The sequence below is a fragment of the Prionailurus viverrinus genome, chromosome B2, assembly GCF_022837055.1.
Source record: "Prionailurus viverrinus isolate Anna chromosome B2, UM_Priviv_1.0, whole genome shotgun sequence".
Taxonomy (NCBI): domain Eukaryota; kingdom Metazoa; phylum Chordata; class Mammalia; order Carnivora; family Felidae; genus Prionailurus; species Prionailurus viverrinus.
In genome coordinates, this window is record NC_062565.1 from 15,534,208 (window position 1) to 15,554,623 (window position 20,416).

The window sequence follows — 20,416 nt, forward strand, 5'->3', positions numbered from 1 at the left end:
TTCTGAGCAAGAACCATACCTCCGTTAAAAAATTAAGGGGCGCCTGGGTGGCTCAGTCAGTTAAGCATCCAACTCTTGATCTTGGTTTAGGTCATGATCTCACAGGTTCGTGGGATCAACCCCTGCATCAGGCTCTGCACTGACAGCGTGGTGCCTACTAGGGATCCTCAGTCTCCTCTCTCTCTGCTCCTCCCCACCCCCCCATAAGTAAATATTAATTAAAAAAATTTTTAAGTGCAAGAAAAAAATGATACGAATGTGTTCATTTCAACTCTGTGAAACCATTAAGAAAGAACGTAAGCAAATGTGTATAAGTGATCGTAATTTGTAAGGGTGTCAGGTAAATCTTCTATTTTGAAACTTGAACGGAATCTACTATTTTCCTTTAAATACCCTCTCTGAAATTTGCTATTTAGAATCGAAATACAGAATTATGACCATAATTACCTCACACCGGGATGCAGTCTGCGATGAACGTGTTAAATGACTTGCTTAGAGACATTTTGTTAAAGACATGACGAGAATTCAACACACAAGAGCCCGCCAGCCTTTCCAGAACCACCAGAAACCGACCGGACCATGGCCGTGAGTGAAGGCACACTGTTGTGAGCATCTCTGTAAACATCCACCTGACCCAGATCTATCACATGATGTTTCAGTCGTTCACGAGGCAGGTGAGATTATCCTCATTGTAGTGGCCCATCTCCTGGTGATGAATCTTTCCAGTTGTCCAGGCATGAAATAGAGTTTTGTGTGCTGATGGATAAATTGCATAACTTTTCTTTTCTAACATAGGGATCTGGTACTGTAACATGAGGTTGTGGAATTATAGTTCATAGCCTGCTTCATACAATTGTCACAGAAATGTCTGGAGGTACGGTTCTCAAACTACTGCATTAAACGACCCCTTCCTGTGTGTTGAGAAACGGTGAAAAGCCCTTTCCACGGCCTCCCCTGACAATTTGCAGAGGCAGCAAGCAGCTTCCTACAATCTCAGACCACCTCACAGCTCCCAAGAAGCTAGGAAATGTACAGCCTAGCCACACGGCACAGAGCAGCCTTTCAGAGGACACGGAGATGTCGCAATGCCATATGGGAGACATTTATTCTCTTCAGAAACCCACACTTGTTTGAGGACAAAAATATAAAAACATTACAATAATCTTCCAGGCCAAACTTCTATCTGTCTCAACGTCATTAGCACTGCTCCCTGACTTTCCTCACGAAGACCCCTCACAACATTGCTTAATTATAACTCACTGTGATTGGATGGGAAGGTCCCCCCAGATGCTTGGGGTCAGCACCCACACCCTCCTTCCCCAGGTCAGACTGCCCCTCGGAGCAGGTGCCTGGTACCCAACACTTGCTTTCATGCATGTGACTTCATCAATACCTCACTCATTTTTATATTCACACAATGCCCCCGACCCAACCCTTCCCTGGGGAACAAAAAAAGGAAGAAGGAAGACCTTTAAAACGGACCTTCACAAATCATTTCATTCCTATGTGGGCTCATGGTCTGTTTTTCTCCTAGGGTCCCTTGATATTTCTAGTCGAACAGACCCCAAATTCTAACTGCCTGACATCTTCCCTAAAACTTCTACAATTCAACAAGGAAATCAACAACAACAACAGTCAATCAACTGACACGCAGGAATAACTCATTTAGAGAGAGAGAGAGTGAGCGAGAGAGAGAGAGCGCGCTTGACGACTAGGGGGAGGGGCAGAGGGAGGATCTGAAGCAGGCTCCATGCTCAGTGCGGAGCCCGACATGGGGTTCCATCCCAAGGCCCTGGGATGATGACCTGAGCTGAAATCAAGAATCAGACGCTCAACCGACTAAGCCACCCAGGTGCCCCAAGAACTCGGTTTTTTAAGAGACAAGTTAACAAACATCATGTAGGTATTTTTCTTTGTTTGGGGGACGCCGGCATTAGTCACTGAGATCATCGAGTCTTCTCTCCAACACTGTCTTCCTGAGGAGATCAGCTTTCTGAATTCAAGCGTGTTCCACACCGATCTCACCTGGATGTATGTACATCTTAACCTTTTCACTCTTGATGCCTGAACATCAATCGGAACGGCGATATTTCCAAGCAAAGCCCAGGAGACTTTGAAGTGAGACAGGCTTGCGTCCAAGTCCTCTAGGGCTTTACCATTAACCAGCTGGGTAATCCGGGGCAAGTGACTGACCCTTCCTCAGCCTCATTATCCTCATCTATAAAACAGATGTTAGCCGTAACAGACTTGTAGGACTAGAGGAACCGTAAGAGCTGCACTGTGGCTGCTCTGCTATTTGTCATCCAGCACCCACTGATGACCCATTCATGACCATCAGCTATTACCATCAGGATGTTTAGAGTGCACCAAAGGCAAAGGGAAAAGGCCAGATTTTTCTGGGGAAACACGGGGGGCCCACGTGGACGTCTATATTAAAGCGGTAATGGAGGAAGAAAGGTGCAGGTGTCCAATCAGACCGGATACGGAAGTAAAATTGGGACTTGATTCCAAGATAGCCCCAAAATGAATGAGGATTCATCTCACAGCGTCAGGGTGCTTTGGGAGGGGAAGCCCGTTAGGGCAGAAAGGAGGCGTTTGCTGCCTACATACTTATTTGGGAGACAGTGGGAAGGTCTGCAGAGTGCTGGCCCCGGGGTGGAGATCTTCACAGAACTGAATTTCTGAGTTCAATGGCATTCTGCTCTTGGCCCCATGGCGACTGGAGTCCAATGCCACCCTATGGATGGAGCCAGCAAAGGTCTGAGAATTTAATGAACTTAGGAGACATCAGATCATCAGGCAGGATAAATGAGGGCTCCAAGAAGAGGGAAGGGAAAGAATGAGAGGGGGACTAGAGCTAGGGAAGAGGAGAAAAGACAGACGACAGCATTGCCCATGAGGAGAGGTGACCAAGGCCAGTGAGAACGGGGTCTGCAACTGGGGAGATGCACGGGGCCTGCTGGCATGCAAGCAGGTGACAGGAACAGTCCAGAACCTTGGAGAGCAAGAGATACACCGAAGGAGACAGCGCGAATTGTTGGTGGAAGAAACTGGCAGGGGGACTGAATTTCTGATCAAGACATCAGCGGGAGTGGAAGCAGAGAGACGGTCTGAGGGCCGGGAACAGAGATGTTCCTTTCTGCAGAGACGCTATGGGACTCAACCAGCATTCATTCGTTTAACCAAAATGGCAGGCCACAGAGCGCCTTCTTGTGGTCTTAGGAGTCTCGGTTCCAAATGGTCCCTTCCACTTTGTCTTGTGAGTTAACTGGCAATTCTTTTCTGTTTGTAGAACAGAACTGGCCTCAGACTCTATGGCTTATGTCCAGGCGGTCCTGGACAGAGTGACCAAGGCCCCCTCTTTGCCCAACACAGGCCTGTTTCATGCTTACTGTCTGTCCTCTTCTAAGCAGAAATGGCATCCCATTGTACTATCAAAAACGTCCACGTTTGGAAAATACAGTATATGGTCATCCTGTTTACCTTTCTTTACCGTTGAGCATTCTGACTTGCCACAGATCCCTGATTTTCAAAAGGAGACTACACCCACGTTATTTCCACCAACCACCCCCCGCCCGAACGCCTTTTTATAAATCACGCATATTTTTGCCTATGGTGTAGCAAAGGACAAACAGGATGAAGTGTTTCCTCAGAAGCCATTGTGTTTGTTCGCTTAATTGTAAATTCATAGAGGGGAGGAAATACTTTAGTGAGCTAACTCACTGGTACCTTAGGAAAACACGGGACAAGATCCAGCTTTGTGGAATTGTACGATGTGTCCAAAAGCAGGCTCCTACACCCAGGATCTACACAAAACTACCTAAATCTAAGACAAGCTCACCAGAATTGTCACTTTGTACCTACACCATTTCCAAAGACAAACTATAAAATAAGTCTTTCCTTATTCTTTGATGCTTGTTGGGTTTTGTTTGTTTGGTTTTTGTTTGATTTTATTTTGAGAGAGAGAGAGAGAGAGAGAGAGAGAGAGAGAGAGAGAGAGAGAGAGACACGCACAGAGAGAATCTCACGCAGGCTCCACACTGTCAACATGAAGTCCAACACGGGGCATCGATCCCGCAACCGTAAGATCATGACCTGAGCCAAAACCAAGAGGCAGATGCCCAACTCTCTCCAAGAGCCACCCAGGTGCCCCTCGATGGTTGGTTTTTAATGCATTTTCAGAAAAAAAGAAGTTACGACAGATAAAACTTACTTAGAATGTATTATGTGCGAGGTACTATTCTAAGAGCTTTCCAACATTAATTTCTTTTCCAACCCTCGCAACTTTATGAGGTGCCAGTGTTATTCCTATTTTCGATGAGGGAAATGAGCCCACAGAGTACAAATAACTTGCCTGAAGTAACCTGGGGGTTGGGCGGCTAGGTCTGTGCCCTAACCAGGCACTGAAGCACACCTCTTCTGATAAACACCGGATGGCTGGCGCCCTTTTGCAATCAGTTCCGCAAAGGTCCAGCTGTAAATCTAGCAACCGCTCCAGAAGCCTGTGTGACCAACATTCGCTTGCCTCATCTACACATACTCTGTTCCCAGATGCCGCAGAGCATACAGACGTCAAGTTCCGCTGAAAACCTGAACGTGATGGCTCTGAATGGTATTTGTCTGGAGCCTGTATCAACGTACTCTCTCTTAGCCACTCAACAAATAGAAAGCATGTGCCGTGGGCATGGCATTGAACCAGATGCTGTGAGGCACAAAGATGTGTAAGATATTAATGGCGACCGTTAAGGCATTCAAGAAAGACTCACGCTGTGACTTCCATCGTCAGTTTTCATTGATGAACTCCTTCTTCCTTCACATTTTGGCTTTACAGAGATGGTGTCAGGGAAGGAAACTGTTCTTGGACATCCCTGTTAAGTGTAGATGAACTCCATGTTCCAAAGCACTCATGAATCACGAGTGCCCATTCTCATGGATCCGAAATGCAACATAGGTGATAAGACTACAGGCTGAGTTCAAATTCTGGCTGTGCCATTGCTAGCTAGAAATTATTCAGCCCCTCCAAGCCTCAGTAAAATTTGCCTCTCTTCTTTCAGCTCTCGTAAACAGGGGGACTCATATAGTTTGCAGCTACCTCCCTGACTTTTTAGTTCAATATGTACTTATTAGGCACCCACTATGTCAGGTGTTTGCTCAATCCCGGGAGATGAGGAAAAGGCAGGGTCTCTGTCATTAAGGATTTTATAGTCTTGCCACCTAAGAGTGATGGATATAGCTCACTTGAAGAGGAAACAATGACATCTTTACCATCTCAGCCCTAGGAAGGTATTGATGTCCAGAGTCTTTAGCCTATATTTATTAGAGACTTTTTTCTTTTTTTTAACTGGGCCATTAAGTCTATTTTGCCTTCCAACTCCGAGGTGTTCCCTCTGAGGGTCATGATGGATCTGCAGGTAAGAATATTCTTTGCCTGTCCATGCTCAGCTCCTTTCTTAAACTGAAGCCTCCAGGGGCAGCTGGGCAGCTTAATAGGTTAAGCGTCCGACTTCAGCTCGGGTCATGGTCTTGCAGTTCGTGAGTTCGAGCCCCGCGTCGGGTTCTGTGCTGATGGCTCGGAGCCTGGAGCCTGCCTCGGATTCTGTGTCTCCCTCTCTCTCTGTCCCCCCCGCCCCCACTTGTGTTCTGTCTCTCAAAAATGAATAAACATTTTTAAAAAATTAAAAAAAAAAAGAGAAAGAAAGAAACTGAAGCCTCCAGTCACCCAAAGAGAATGTGGGATCTAGCCAGATGCTGAAGGCTAGACAGCTTGCTTTGATGATTTCTTATTAAAATCAGATGCTAAATAGCGCTCCGATTATTTGCATGTTTGTTTTTCCTAGTCACAAGTAATGTCATTACTGAAAAATGTGTGGAAATATATTTATTTGGCTTAACAGTCACTGTGCTGATGTTTCTATTTCTCTTGGAATGCCACAGCCATGTTAAGGCAAACCTGGCATCGTGGTAGAGTCCAACCAATCATAAGAAAACAGCTCCTTCCAGCTCATTTCCCATTTGGGGGACGACTACCTATTTCTCCTTCTCCCTCCTGGCCAAACCCCTTAAAAGAAGCCTACTTCCTCTGGGGCGCCTGGGTGGCTCAGTCGGTTAAGCATCCGACTCTCGTTTTCAGCTCAGGTCACGATCTCACAGTCCATGAGTTCGAGCCCGGGCGCGTTAGGTTCTGCACTGACAGCGTGGAGCCTGCTTGGGATTCTCTCTCTCTCCCTCTCCCTCTCCCTCTCTGCCCCTCCCCCACTCACGCTCTGTCAAAAACCAAACTTTAAAAAACAAAGAAGTCTACTTCCTCTTCTCTCGTTCATGCCTCAACCACAGGCTATCTAAATCCCAGCCAGGTGGGTTCCCCAAAACCGTTCTCCCCAGAACACCAATGACCGGTTGTCACCAGTTGTCACTCAACACACAGGATGCTCCTCCGCCCTTGCCATCCCGTCAGGACCTGCCAGAGTTGACCCTTCTCCTTTCCTGAACACTTTCCTGTTCTGCACAGGTGATAACTACCAGCTCCTCCCGGTTTTTTTCCTAGCTCTCCAGCGGGCCTCGCCTGTCCTCCGGAAGCTTCCACTGCCTCTGCACATAACTTACAGGGCGGTGGTCTTCCGGGTGCTCTTCTGCAGCCCTTCTATGCTTCTCACTTTGTATCTTCACCTTGGAGTTCCCACCCCAGGGCTTTAAACGAATAAGCAGGCACGCATGACTTCCAGATCTCTCCTGATCTCAGTTCTCTACATCCAGTAGCCTTCTATCTTGGGCATCTTGGAAGCACATGAAAGCCACCCTACCCCGAAGTCAATCAATTCCCCCACCAACCCACTCATCTTCGGTGTCCCCGATGGAGTGAGTGGCGCCTCTACCCATCTTACTACTCGGTGAGAAGCCAGACTGGTGCTTTCCTCTTCCCTCACCCTCCCCATCCGACCTGTGCTCATTCTGTCTCCCAAAGATCTCTTGCACCGGTCCACAGTCTTCGGTGCCTAATGCCCCCATCCTAGTCTGGGACTGTCTTCATCTTTCCCCAGCCTTACAACCAACCACCTGCTTCCTCCCACCAACAGCATCCTTGTGACCCACATCAACAGGAATGCTCAAAATCCCACTTGATTCCGTGAGAGCAAGGAGGGGTCTCCTTAAGCGTATCACAGTCTCATCTCATTCCACAAATACACACAAGCAGTTATATTATGAAGCTGACGACAACGTTTGGTCGCACTCCAAACTGTGCCCAGGCTCGAAGAATGATCTTGCTAAAAGGCAAGTCCTCCAACGGCTTCAGCAGGATGCGGCACTGAGGTCAAGTCCAGACTCCGTAAGAGACCCCGTGAGGCCCTTCACGAGCAGATCCTTGCAGATCCTTCTTTCTCCTCATGTTTCACTACTCTCTGCTTCTCCCCCTCAGCAATCCTTCTCAAAGCCAAGCCTCTCTTTTAAGCTGTGGATTGGCAATCTCTCCTCCTCTCTTCTCCAGACGCTCCCACACTTTTCTTTCCACCAGGAGAGAAGACTTCCTCACATTCATCGCCTCAGGCCTTGGTTAAACAACCATTTCTCTGGGGCACCTGTCCTGGTAACTTGTAACTCAGCTGGGTTTGTCTAATTTGAGGGTTTTTTTTTTTATGTTTATTTTTGAGAGAGGCAGAGAGAGAGGGAGACACAGAATCCGAAGCAGGCTCCAGAATCTGAGCTGTCAGCACAGAGCCCGACGCCGGGCTCGAACTCATGAACCACAAGATCACGACATGAGTTGAAGTCGGACACTTAACTGACTGAGCCACCCAGGCACCCCTGTCGAATGTGAGTTCCTGGAGTCCCCGTGTGTCTCCTCTAATATCACAGACACTTGACTGTAATTGCTGGTTTTATTATCTATTTTTCCCTCAAGATCACAACCTTTGGGAGGCACGGGTCAGATATCTACTTGTGGTATTTTGGGGGATAATGGCAGTGCCTGGCACATAAATCAATGCAACCTGCCAAGCTGCTATCCTTACTGAACCCTCCACGGCTCACAGACGTTTAAAAACCTAAGCTCTGACCAAGTAGATAACATTACCTTGTTAGTTTGAAACGGGGACTCCACGGGACCACTGACGTTAGGGTACGAAGGCCTATGCCATCTCTCTCGCAAGGGCACATGTGTCCGTTCAACAGCATCAATGTTTGCAATATACCGATTTCACCCCTCTGCCTGAGTGGGACGAATACGAACTTCCCGCTCCAGAGCTGTGCCAGCGATGGTCCCCAGGGCCCTTACAGTGGGCAGAGCTGGTCTTATGCTGGATATAGAGGCAGTGATTCCATTTGCTAACGGTGCTCTTTAATCCTATGCTACAAAAGGATGTCGACGTAAGCCTCCGTGAAAACCGTAGGGTTTCTCTCTCTCCTCCAAGAAGCATATGCACTGCCCTTATCACAGGACAAGCTAGGAATCCCTAGTGGACAGGAACTGGCAGCATGGGGTTCACCTGCCAACCAACCACCCCGGATCTCAGCGACAGGCTCCTTCTGAAGAGCTCAGAAGCCCGTCACACCAAGTCCAAAGGCGGAATCCAATTCCAATTTAGATGATCTTCATTACCCAAGGAGTGTTATTCAAAGAGCAACACTTCCAGAGATACGGGCTTGCCAGGAAGGGATTCCTGGAGACTAGTGATTCCTAATGTCATCAATGACTCTGGTGAATTGGTGCAAGAAATAAAGGAAGCAGAGTCCGGCGCTGAGGGAAAGGGCAGCCAGCAACCAGATGAAGTAGTGAGCTAACAAGCCAGGCTTCAGGGCTGGCTCTTGTTGGGCTGGGAGCTTTGGAGTGAGGAGAACCTACCGCAGAAGGGCAGATGGGCTCAGGGAGAGGAGCTCCGTGCTCACGAGACTGCCTGCAAGTGTCCCGCCCAAGGACACCATGACCCCAGTATCGTGTTGTACGGAAAACGCTGGGCAAAAGCGTGTGGGCTATTCCTGGACCCCGTCACGAACATGAGGGGAGTTTCCAGTGTATTCAGGCCTGGCCCTTCACTACTGCTAGCAGTTAGGGGGGCTCACACCAACAGACTGCTGCCAGGATTCACGGGTCCCCGGTCATGTGACTGGGGACCAGGTCATCAATTACCCCTCATTGCTAAGTTGTGGCCTTAGCCCAACACTAAGGAGGTAGACGTGCCCAAAGTTGCAGTGAATGGTTAAAAAGCAACCTCTGATTCTCTATGAATCGGATTGTGGTCCTTTAAAGGTGTGATGGACTGAAACACCTCACTTTGGAAAAAGAAAATAGAGAATCTTTCTAAGAAAATGTTAGGTCAGTAATTAGTTGAATGCTAAAACCAAAGAGAAAAGTTCCATTTATTTATTTATTTTTAAATGTTTTTTTCTTTTTTTGTTTATTTATTTTTTTTGAGAGACAGAGACAGAGCATGAGCTGGGGACAGAGAGAGGGGGAGTCACAGATTCTGAAGCAGGCTCCAGGCTCCGAGCTTTCAGCACAGAGCCCGACGTGGGGCTCGAACTCATGAACCATGAGATCATGACCTGAGCCAAAGTTGGCCGCCCAACCGACTAAGCCACCCAGGCGCCCCCCCATTTATTTTTTTTAAGTTGATTTATTATTTGAGACAGAGACAGAGAGAGAGAGAGAGAGAGAGAGAGAGAGAGAGAGAGAGAGAAAGGGTGTACATACACAAACAGGGGAGGGGGTGAGGGCGAGAGAGAATCTCAAGCAGACTCCTTGCCCAGCATGGAGCCCAACACAGGGCTCGAACTCACAAACCATGAGATCATGACCTGAGCCAAAATCGAGCGTTGGTCAGTTGACCGACTAAGCCACCCAGGCGCCCTTCCTTTTGTTCCACCATTAAAGACGGCAAGTTAAATCAGCACAAAATTTGGCAATTAAGATATGTGTGTCTATTAGTGGATCGGATCGTTTACCACATTTTAAACAATTTCCTGACTTATTCCTCCACCTCAGCCACCAGTTCCGTGGTTTTAGTCTGTGTTTTAGGTCTACTTTGAACATCCCCAATTCAAGACACAGCTGTGTACCCAGAGACTCCTGCCGTTCTAGCGTGCTTCTGGCAACCGGTCCCACGGATTGTTTTCAAATTCGACTCCCTTGGAACCTAAAGTCTATGCACTTTTCTCACTGGGTTCAATTCACTGGGCCTTTGCTTTTTCATCCAATCCAGAGTCAATACTGTAGCGGGTTAAACTGTCTCCACACAAAAGACGTGTTTAAGCCCTAACACCGTGCCCATGTGTGTGACCTCATTTAGAAATAAGGTCTTTGCAGGTATTATGGAGTTAGAGGTCCCTGGATGATTCAAGATGATCCTGGATAGAGGATCCAATGTCTGATGTTTTTCTAAGAGAAAGGAGAGGGGGCCCCGGTGACACAGAGAGACACGGGGGAAAGGCCATGGGCAGACAGAGGCAGGGACTGGAGTGCTGGAGCTACAAGCCAAGGGACAGCTGGCTGAGGACAGCCCAGCAGCCACCAGGAGCTAGGAGAAAGGCATGGAACATTTACACCACCACTCCCACCGCACCGCCCCCAGCTTCCAGGAGGAACCAGCCTTGCTAACACCTTGATTTTGGACTCTGGACCTTCAGAACTGTGAGACAACATGTTGCTGTAGTTCTAAGCCACAAGCGTGTAGTGATTTGTTACTGCAGCCCTGGGAAACGAATACAGATGCCCGAATCGCCTCTGCTCCCCGCCCCCCTTCTCCATCCACCTGGCAAAATGCCAGCACTTGATGGACCCAACTGTCTACCTCATCCAGGGCTGTACTTGGACAGCCAAAGCCACTGAAGCAGTCACTGGTGCCACGTAGAGTCCTAATCTGAAATTGGCCTGACTCTGCACGTCCCTGTCCTCCCCTCCCCATGAAGAAATGAGCAGACTTATTATCTGGAAAAGAGCAGCCCCCAGACGGGGTCAAGCCGGACTCCCGCCCTGTGCCGCCAGACCCTCTGGTGGCCTGGTTATTTCACGCGGGAGTTTCCATGCCTTTGCTGATTCGAGCCCTGCAATCTGTGTCTTGTATCCCCCCTCTGCCCCTAGCTTCTCAGCACCCCACCCACCCGCCTCGTCTCGTCTATCTTCCTCCTCGTCCTCTCTACCGGATCCCTCACGCCCGCTTCTCACCCTTATGTCACTTTCCCTGTGCGATGACAACCAATCAGAAGGCACACACAGACAGCCCCTCGCAACCCAAGCACACGCACAAGCCCCCGTGGACATGCGTACGTCTCTTCCAGCATCTCTCCTGTACTATGTCTTCTTCCTATTTCACAGCCAGACTCCTCCGAAAGCTCACTCCCATCTTCCCCCGTTTTCTATGAAGTTCTCACTCCACACTAATCTGACATCTCTCCCCCAAATAATCCACCCAAACAGCTTTTGCTAAGTTATCAAGGATGAGCTCCAGCTGATCAGAATCACCCACACCAGACAATGTTCTTCCGTACCGCCCCAGCCCCCCCACGGCACTGAACGTGGCTCATCACACCCTCCTTGAAACATTTTCCACTCCTGGCTCCTGTCACACCACATTCTTCTGTTTTTCCTCCTACCTCTCTAGCCACCGCCTTCTCTCTTTTTTTTTAAATCGAAGTGCATGGGGCGCCTGGGCGGCGCAGTCGGTTAAGCGTCCGACTTCAGCCAGGTCACGATCTCGCGGCCGGTGAGTTCGAGCCCCGCGTCAGGCTCTGGGCTGATGGCTCAGAGCCTGGAGCCTGTTTCCGATTCTGTGTCTCCCTCTCTCTCTGCCCCTCCCCCGTTCATGCTCTGTCTCTCTCTGTCCCAAAAATAAATAAATGTTGGAAAAAAAAATTTTAATTGAAGTGCAACCATACGGTGCTAGGTTACGTTCAGGTGTACAACGTCATGTTACATTTCGGGGCGCCCATCAAGATAAGCACCTGATCCCCTTTATCTATTTCACCCACCCCCACCCCCACCTCACCCTTTGACAACCGCCAATTAAAAAAGGGGCAGAGGACCCGAAGAGACATTTTCCCCAAAAAACCCATGGAGATGGCCAACAGACACAAGAAAAGATACTCAACATCACCCATCACCCCAGGGAAATGCCAATTAAAACTATGAGATTATCACCTTACACCTGCCAAAGTGACTAAGCAAACAACCGAAGCAAAAAAAAACCCTTGTGCTCTGTTGCGGGGGACGTACACTGGTACAGCCACTGTGGAAAACGGTATGGAGGTTCCGCAAAAAATTAAAAGTAGAAATACTGGGCCACCTGCCTGGCTCAGTCAGTAGAGCATGCGACTCTTGATCTCACGGTTGTGAGTTCAAGCCCCACATTGGGTCTAGAGATTAAACATAAAATCTAAGAAAAAAAAATAGAAATGCCCTATGATCCAGTAATCCACTACTGAACATCTACCCAAGGAAAACGAAACCACTAATTTGAAAAGATACGTGCATCCACAAGTTTATTGCAGTGTTGTGTACAACGGCCAAGACATGGAAGCAGCCAAACTGTCCGTGGATAGATGGATGGATAAAGAAGACGGGGTGTACGTATACAATGGACCATTACTCAGCCATAAAAAGAAGGAGATCTGGGGCGCCTGGGCGGCTCCGTCAGTTGAGCGTCTGACTTCGGCTCAGGTCATGATCTCGCGATTTGTGAGTTCAAGCCCCGCGTTAGGTCCTGTGCTGACGGCTCAGAGCCTGGAGCCTGCTTCGGATTCTGTCTCCCTCTCTCTGCTTCTCCCTGTTCTCTCTCTCCCTCTCTCTCAAAAAAATAACATAAAATAAACATTAAAAAATGTTTATGATAAAATAACATAAAAAAAAAGAAAGATCTGCCATGTGCAGCAACACGGATGGAGCGAGAGGGTATGATGCGAAGTGAAATACGTCAAAGTCACTGCCTTTCGATTCTCCTTTGTAAGTTCATACTCCTCTTTCGGTCACTAGTAATGATACTCTTCCTTTGTCTTTAAGACTGTCTTTGGCCGTGTTTTCTTTCCATTCTTTCTATTCTATACTAGTTCCTTAGACCATTTCCTACATGGGCATCACTCTAATTAACACGGATGTGCAAAGACCCAAGATTTATGGACCCAGTGCAGACGTCTTCGTTGCATTCCACATAATCAACTCCCGACTTTAGACATCACAAAACCGACTCAAATCTAACCTGCAATCAGAATTCCATCTCCCCCCCCCCCCCCCCGCCAATGACGCACACACCCTCCCCCACTCCTTCAAACCTGCCACTCTCCCAAAATACTCGTCTCAGGAAAGGCTATGACCATACCCCCTAACCCACCACTAGAGTATCAAACATGACCTTTCTCTCTGTCTCCCTCCTAAATCCAACTTGTCATTAAGTCCTGTCACTTGTCCCTTATAACACCCAAATTCATCTACTTCTACTAGCAAATATTAGTCCAGGTTACTGTCATCTGCACGTGGCCTAAGTGGTCTTCCTGGGGCCACTCATACCCTTGTCTCATTTGCTGTGCAGGATGAAGGCCCAGTGACAGTCCACCCTTTGGTGACCTCTCCAGCCTCCGCGGATATCACACTCCTGGCTCTCTAATTCCCTAGCCACTGGTCTTTCTTGCTTTCCCAGCCAGTTCATCTCTATTTCTTCTACCACAGGGCCTTTGCACAGGCTGTTTTGCTGCCTGGAGTGCTCAATTTCCTTTTTTAAAACTTTTTTTTTTAATGTTTGTTTATTTTTGAGAGAGAGGGAGTCAGAGTGTGAGAGGGGAAGGGGCAGAGAGGGGCAGACACAGAATCCGAAGCAGACTCCAGGCTCTGAGCTCTCAGCACAAGAGCACGATGGGGGGCTCAAACTCGTGAACCATGAGATCATGACCTGAGCCGAAATCAGATGCTAAACCGACTGAGGCACCCAGGTGCCCCTGGAGGGCTCATTTTCTAGATTCTTGCTCCTCTCCCGGATTTCAGCTCAAATTTCTCTTCCTCAGGACAGTTTCTTTGAGCCCTCAGACTGAGCCAAATTTCCCTCTCCTTCTCCCAAATGAGTACCTCTCCTTCACTGCCCTTAACCACAACTGCGATCCTACCTTGTATCCTTCTGTTTTGATCGCCTGCCTCCCCCCACTACACCGTGCGTGCCACAAGGTCACGGACAAGGTCTGGTTTCGCTCACCGTCATATCCCCAGAGCAGGTACAGTTTCAGTATGCGTAGGTATTCAGTAACACTCTGTAAATCTTTTTTCTTAATTTTTAAAAATATCACGTTGCTCAAGGCCCTAGGTACAAAGAAAAGCTTAGAAGCACAAAGGGAATTTTGGCACGTTGTAGATTTTCAGGGCCAACCCCCCGCAGCTTGTGATTTTCTGTCAAGAGGAAATAAAAGCATAATTCGGTGGCATCTTCATAGTTTATCCCTGCCAGTTCTATTTCTCTATAAATACAGTCCTCATTTTCAAGGAATTTGGACAAGACGGTTGCAGTGGACTATTTTGGGGAGCCGCTGGTCTGTTCTACTTCAGGGGGGCTATCGCTTGTCTTTGTTCCCAGAGCAGCCGTGGCCAGCACTGCTGACTCCACGGAAGAAGCTGGGTGTGCCAGGCTGACTGCCTGGCAGGCCCTGGGCACGGCCTCTGAGGACAGGCTGCAAAGCTGGTAAAGTTCACCTCCAGGGGGACCCTTATTTTACGGTCTATCCATTACTGTTGTCTCCCTATGTCATGGCATGGTGATGTTCCAGTGTTTTCACCCCCACCCAGAGCGCAGGTCGGGGTCGTGGGGCTGCAGGCCTTGTCAGGACACTGCCCTTCCGCCTGGAATAGGAAGGCTGTATGAGCGGCGTGAGATGTGGAGATCTTCGAAAGATTCAGGCAATCGTGGGGGCGCCCGGGGGGCTCGGTGGGTTAAACGTCTGACTCTTGGTTTCGGCTCAGGTCACGATCTCACGGTTCATGAGTTCCAGCCCCCATGTCGGGCTCCGAGCTGACAGCGCGGAGCCGGCTGGGGATTCTCACGCTCCCTCTCTCTCTGCCCCTCCCCTGCTCTCTCTCTCTCTCTCTCTCTCTCTCTCTCAAAATAAACACACTTCAAAAAAAATCCATGCAATTGTTGATGCCAAAATTGAGGAAAACGTTGACATCATAATTTTCCAATGTAGTTTCCTTCCTGTTATACAACTTACAAAGGAAGATTTCTGGGCATGTCTCTGAAGATGTGCTATGCACAGACACTAACCTGAGACCCGGGAAACCACAGGATAGCTAATTATGGCAAATTATAAGGGCACTTCACTGTGGAAATAAAAACAGGCCAACTATGGGCTACGTTAATGTCCTTTTCATATATTTTTTAAGAGCGCAATTTGAAATACAAACGCATAAAATGGATGTAACATACGGACTTCTTCTCTGTAGTTAAAACTGTGGACATTATCTGATATAGGAAAGAACAATATCTCTGCACACATACAAATCTATGCACACCAGCTAAAACTGGCCGACCGTTAACAATCCCATCATCAACCGACCCTCTTGTATACGTAACGTTTGACTCTTATCGACTCGTAGGAAAAGTGTGCACTTTCAACTCCTACTTGAATATACATACAATTTATCATCTTATGAGCCCTTATGCTGCATTTTTTTTTTTCCTCCTCTGGGCCAAGAATTGGCACAAGTTTCTCCTTTCCAAAAATGAGGAATAATATTTTCCTTATCCAGTTAAGTACAAAGTATACTGAAGTGTAAACCTCGACTTTTTTTTCTTTAAACTGGAATAGTTTCACTCATTCATGTACCCATCCATCTATTTGGATATAAAGATATTCCACAGTACATCCCTCTACCTTTTCTACTTTAGGAGCTGAATGTCTCTTAAAGAAAAAAAAAAACAACACTACATACAAATACCGCATTCAATTGCCAAGTTAATCAGTTAGGCCAGAGGGATGATAAGAACTTGCTAAGAATAGTTAATGATAAGAACGATTCAAACTGCAACTCTGCCCGTCTTGTGTTTGTTTTTTCTTCCTCCCCTAAATGAACAAAGTGCTCAACCTTTTCATGGTCCGTGAGTAATGTGATGTCACTGTTTTTGCATCTGTCAAAGGACTAGTTTTCCAACATCCCGAAGAAGTCAGCACGCCTGATCTTTGCATGCAGGAAGCATCCAAGCTTTACCTTAAGGTCTTGCCAAATGGACAAAACAAAGCTCTTGATTTGCCGGGAGGAAAGGCATCTACCAACACCCTCATTAGGGGATTCGTGCTGACGAATGGCCATTCGTTAATTGCATGTTTGTTTTATTATAAGCCATTTTCCACAGCCAAGTCAGGAAGACCGTCATAAGGAATCTCGTGGAAACGGTTATTTTTTCCAGTGCTTACAGAACGCTCCCTTTTTCTTTCTTGTTCAAGTGCCTTACACCTCACCGTGCCTAAAGGATATATTTAAGATTTCTCCTCTCGGAGGCCATGATCTAGTCTCACCCCGGCTGGGTGGACACGGGGGAGTCTCCCACTGAGGTTTCTGCTTGCCCGTCAGTCTCTCAGTAGCGGTTAGAAATTCATGAAAGGCCTCCAGGTTTTAGTACAGCTGTGCAATGACCACGAGGGTGCAGAACAAAGTCACGTGAAGGGGCTCCGTCCCAGGGATGACAGTTTAGAGATTCACGGAGTTCAGAGGTTCGCTCTAATCTCAAGAATCAACTTATTCTAGCAACAGGGGCATTGGAGCTTCCATCGAAGGAAGAGTCAGAAAACACGAACTTGAGATGTCCACGAGAACTGTTTAAGATGTCAAGACTTTTGGGGGCACCTGGGTGGTTCAGTTGGTCAGGCGTCCAACTGTGGCTCAGGTCATGGTCTCGTGGTCTGTGAGTTCGAGCCCCGCGTCGGGCTCTCTGCTGTCAGCGCAGAGCCCCGCCCTGGATCCTCTGTCCTCTCCCTCCCCGCCCCTCCCCTGCTCGGGCTCACTCTCCCTCAAACAGAGACAAACATTTTAAAAGACAAAAAGATTTCAAGACTTTTTGCAACTTTCCTGTGTTCGCTATTCTCTTTCGGGTTCCCCAAAGCACTTAGCGTTAAAACTCCCAGATCTGTGGACTCCAGCTCAGGTACAACAAGCACCCCATCTCCTACTCGAGGGTTAGTCGTGGGGGTGAGGAAAAGGAGGAGGGGAGGTGATGATCCTGAGGAGGGGAGAGGATGGGTTGAGTTTTTGAGGATGAAGAGGAAGGAGGAAATAAAGCCCTGGAGTGTAGGCCTGGAATGACCCGGGCATTCACTGAGCAAGATCAGAACAAAACGAACAGAAAAAGCGTCTGCGTAGCTGTTCCGTCATCTTCCTTCAAGTCCGACAGGGTGAAATCAGACCTCTTCCCGTATACACTTCCCTCTGCACACTCCCACTCATTTAAAATATATCCACATAGCATGCCACATAAACTCATAATTTTAAGTCACGTAAAGTACTATTCTTATCCCTCTTTTACAGATGGGAAAACTGAGGTACAGAGTTGAATAAACTGGGCAAGGTCACGTAACTACCAAGTATCAGAGCTGGGGCTTGAACCCACACAGTCTGACCCCGGAGTCTCTGCTCTGTACTCCTCAGCGGTGCTGACTTTCCTCCGATCCCTTTGCTGCCCATTAAGCTGTCTCTGCCATTACCGTGATCTCTGTCTCCATTCTCCTGTGTTTTCCTGCCATGTCCAATAATCATTCATTCAAGATTTTTCCACCATGGCATCACCTACTCTCATCTGCCAAAGACCATATAGAACTTATTTTCTGCTGTGTGCCGATTTTCACAGGAGCAGTAAAAATAAGGGTGAACAATGAGAAACAGATTCTCAGGGGTGGAAAGAAAGCATTCTACCCCAGAAAAGGTGGAGTTCTAAGCCCATATTTATAGATCCAATACAAGTGGCCGATTGAAAACACAACAACCAAAAACCTGAGATGCAAGAAAACACACAGGGATCCAAAAGCCATTTCCAATCGCCCTGCAGAATTATTAAACACAGGAGCGATTCTAGGGCTTGATTTTCCTTCCTTTGGTTCAGACAGCTCACAATAATTAAATTCTACTAATTAACATACAGAGTTGAAGTCAACAAACTCCCCATGCGAAACGAAGGAAAAAAAAATAATCTTACCTGCAGATGTGTGTTTGAACTTTTCACTTTTCTTCTTCCTCCACTTCCAGGGCTTGAAAATCCTCCCCAGGTTGGCAAACTTACTCCTCCTCCGGATGGGTGGGGTGTGGGTACCTGGCACGAGGGAGTCAGAACGCATGGCCGCCAGCCTCTCCACTTCCTCCGCTGTTTTCCCCGAGAAAGAGATGGAAATAGAGAGGGAGGGGGGGGAAAAAAAGTGTTAAAATGGGATCCTCACAGATGGCCAGCCTTTTCCATGGTTACAGATAACAGAAACCACATGACTGAGGCTCCGTTTCTCTTTTCTGCCTCGTGGGTTGGAAGTCACACTGACGGGTTCTAAAGGCTGGAGACGGTCCGTCGGAACCCTGAGGATCTGGGGCACCCCCAAATTTACCCAACCTCAATGCACACCAGAGGAAGAGGTCAATGAGGTGGCGGGAACAAACCCTCTTGACACATCAAGATTCCCCAACGAGGCAGGAAAGAGGGCATTAGAAAGAGTCAAGTGACAGCCTGTGGAAAGCCTGGTCCAGCAAGATCTCACATAAGACTGGGCAGATGCCATCGCTGTAACACTGTCTGCTGAGACCAGAGGAGGGAGAGAAAGCATTGACCAGCTGTCTGTTTCAACGCCAGTGTCTCCACTGCCATGACTCTCCTTCCTGCTTTGCCCAGAACCAAAGCAGCACTGGAATCTGTTGAGTGAGTGTCTCTACCTTGGATGGACGCATTGTAGAATCACTCACCCTTCAGCAGACTTTACAACTGCTCTAGTTCCTCTAGGGTTTTTTGTTCCTGGTGTTTTGCTTTAATAATAATAATAATAATAATAATAATAATAATAATAATAAAGATTCTTAGAAATCGGGATCGGAGACTGACTTGAGGGGACACCTGGATTAATCCCAGTAACTTCACATGTGAGGACACGATGACCTTCAAACTCATAACGCCCAGTGGACACCTTCCTTAGAGGTCACAATCACCTTGACCTCCTTCATCACTTGTGAAGACGCAACTCTTTTCCAACTTATGTGAGAATCTGCATACCCCAGTGAGGGACATATACCCAGGTTTGACTTTCTAAGACAGAAAGAATTAGAAAAAAATAATAATAATACTCCCCTTGGCAAAATCAGGAGGGTGAGAGACACTCACTGTTCTAGAAAGTCAGGCTACATCTAGAGCCATGGGACTGATCCAAAACCACTCTGTTGGGCCTCTATCACCATCTTCGGAAAAATCACGCAGGCTTTGGCAACACAGGCTTCCTCCGAAGCTCCATCTCACGGCCTGGTAGTCTGCCTGAGACGGTTTTAACTCAAGAGACTCACATCTCCACCATGTGCCAGGCGGTGTGCTTGGTGACAGAGAGGACAGGTTGGCAAAGGCTCCTGACAGCAAGACTGAAGGGAAGTAGATGTATCTGGGAGATGTCGGGGAGTGAAACCAACAGGACATAGTGGGAGGGCCCGAGGGACAGGAGATAGATCATTCCTAACGGCCAGACTCACGCCAGTAGAGTGACCCCCTTCGCTGACGGAAACAGGGAACACAGGGAAGGTGCAGGTTTGGTGTCGAGGGCAGCAACAATGTGGACGTGTTGCAAAGTGATGGCCCTTAAACCTCTGACTCCATGGTTACGTGCATGGCAGCTCCTTTTTTTTTTTAATGTTTATTTTTGAAAGAGAGAGATAGAGCATGAGTGGGGGAGGGGCAGAGAGCGAGGGAGACACAGAATCCGAAGCAGGCTCCAGGCTCCGAGCTGTCAGCACGGAGCCCGACGCGGGGCTCAAACTCACAGACGGCGAGATCATGAGCTGAACCAAAGTCGGACGCTTCACTGACTGAGCCACTCAGGCACCCCGGAAATCATTCTCTTTAAATGGTATCTGCTGCTTGGGTGGGTGCTTCTTCAACAATGCTCAGTAGCTGAGTCGCTATAGGGAGATCAGCCTTGGAAGCCAAGCCCCCACGAGAAATATAATGGTAAGGGTGCAAGCCGGATAATTTCCAAATGTGGAAATTACACACTAAGGGTTTTTTGTGTCCAGGAAAGAAGCAAAGTTGAGACAGTCCAGTGATTTGATTTTCACAAGATCACTTTCTCCTTCACATCCATCACCTTGTTTCCTTGTTTCTTTCCTTCGTCTCTAATGAGTGTTGCTCGTCCAGATTTTGCAAGACTCCAAACCTACATTCCCAACCCCAGTCTCCAGCTTTCAAACCTATTTATTTTTTTAATGAAAAAAAAATGTTCATTTTTG

General features: G+C 47.8%; 1 protein-coding gene across 8 annotated transcripts in view; it reads right to left on the bottom strand.

Moving 5' to 3' along the window:
• PHACTR1 (phosphatase and actin regulator 1) overlaps nt 1-20,416 on the bottom strand; it is a 307,440-nt gene that overhangs the window by 190,662 nt on the left and 96,362 nt on the right. For all 8 annotated transcript variants that reach the window (XR_007152213.1, XM_047859034.1, XM_047859038.1 and 5 more), the window contains exon 2: nt 18,147-18,311. Coding sequence is in view for 7 of the 8 variants with exons in the window: in XM_047859034.1 (XP_047714990.1) it covers nt 18,147-18,311 (165 nt within the window). In the remaining variant the exon portion in view is untranslated. The remainder of the gene's footprint in view (nt 1-18,146; nt 18,312-20,416) is intronic.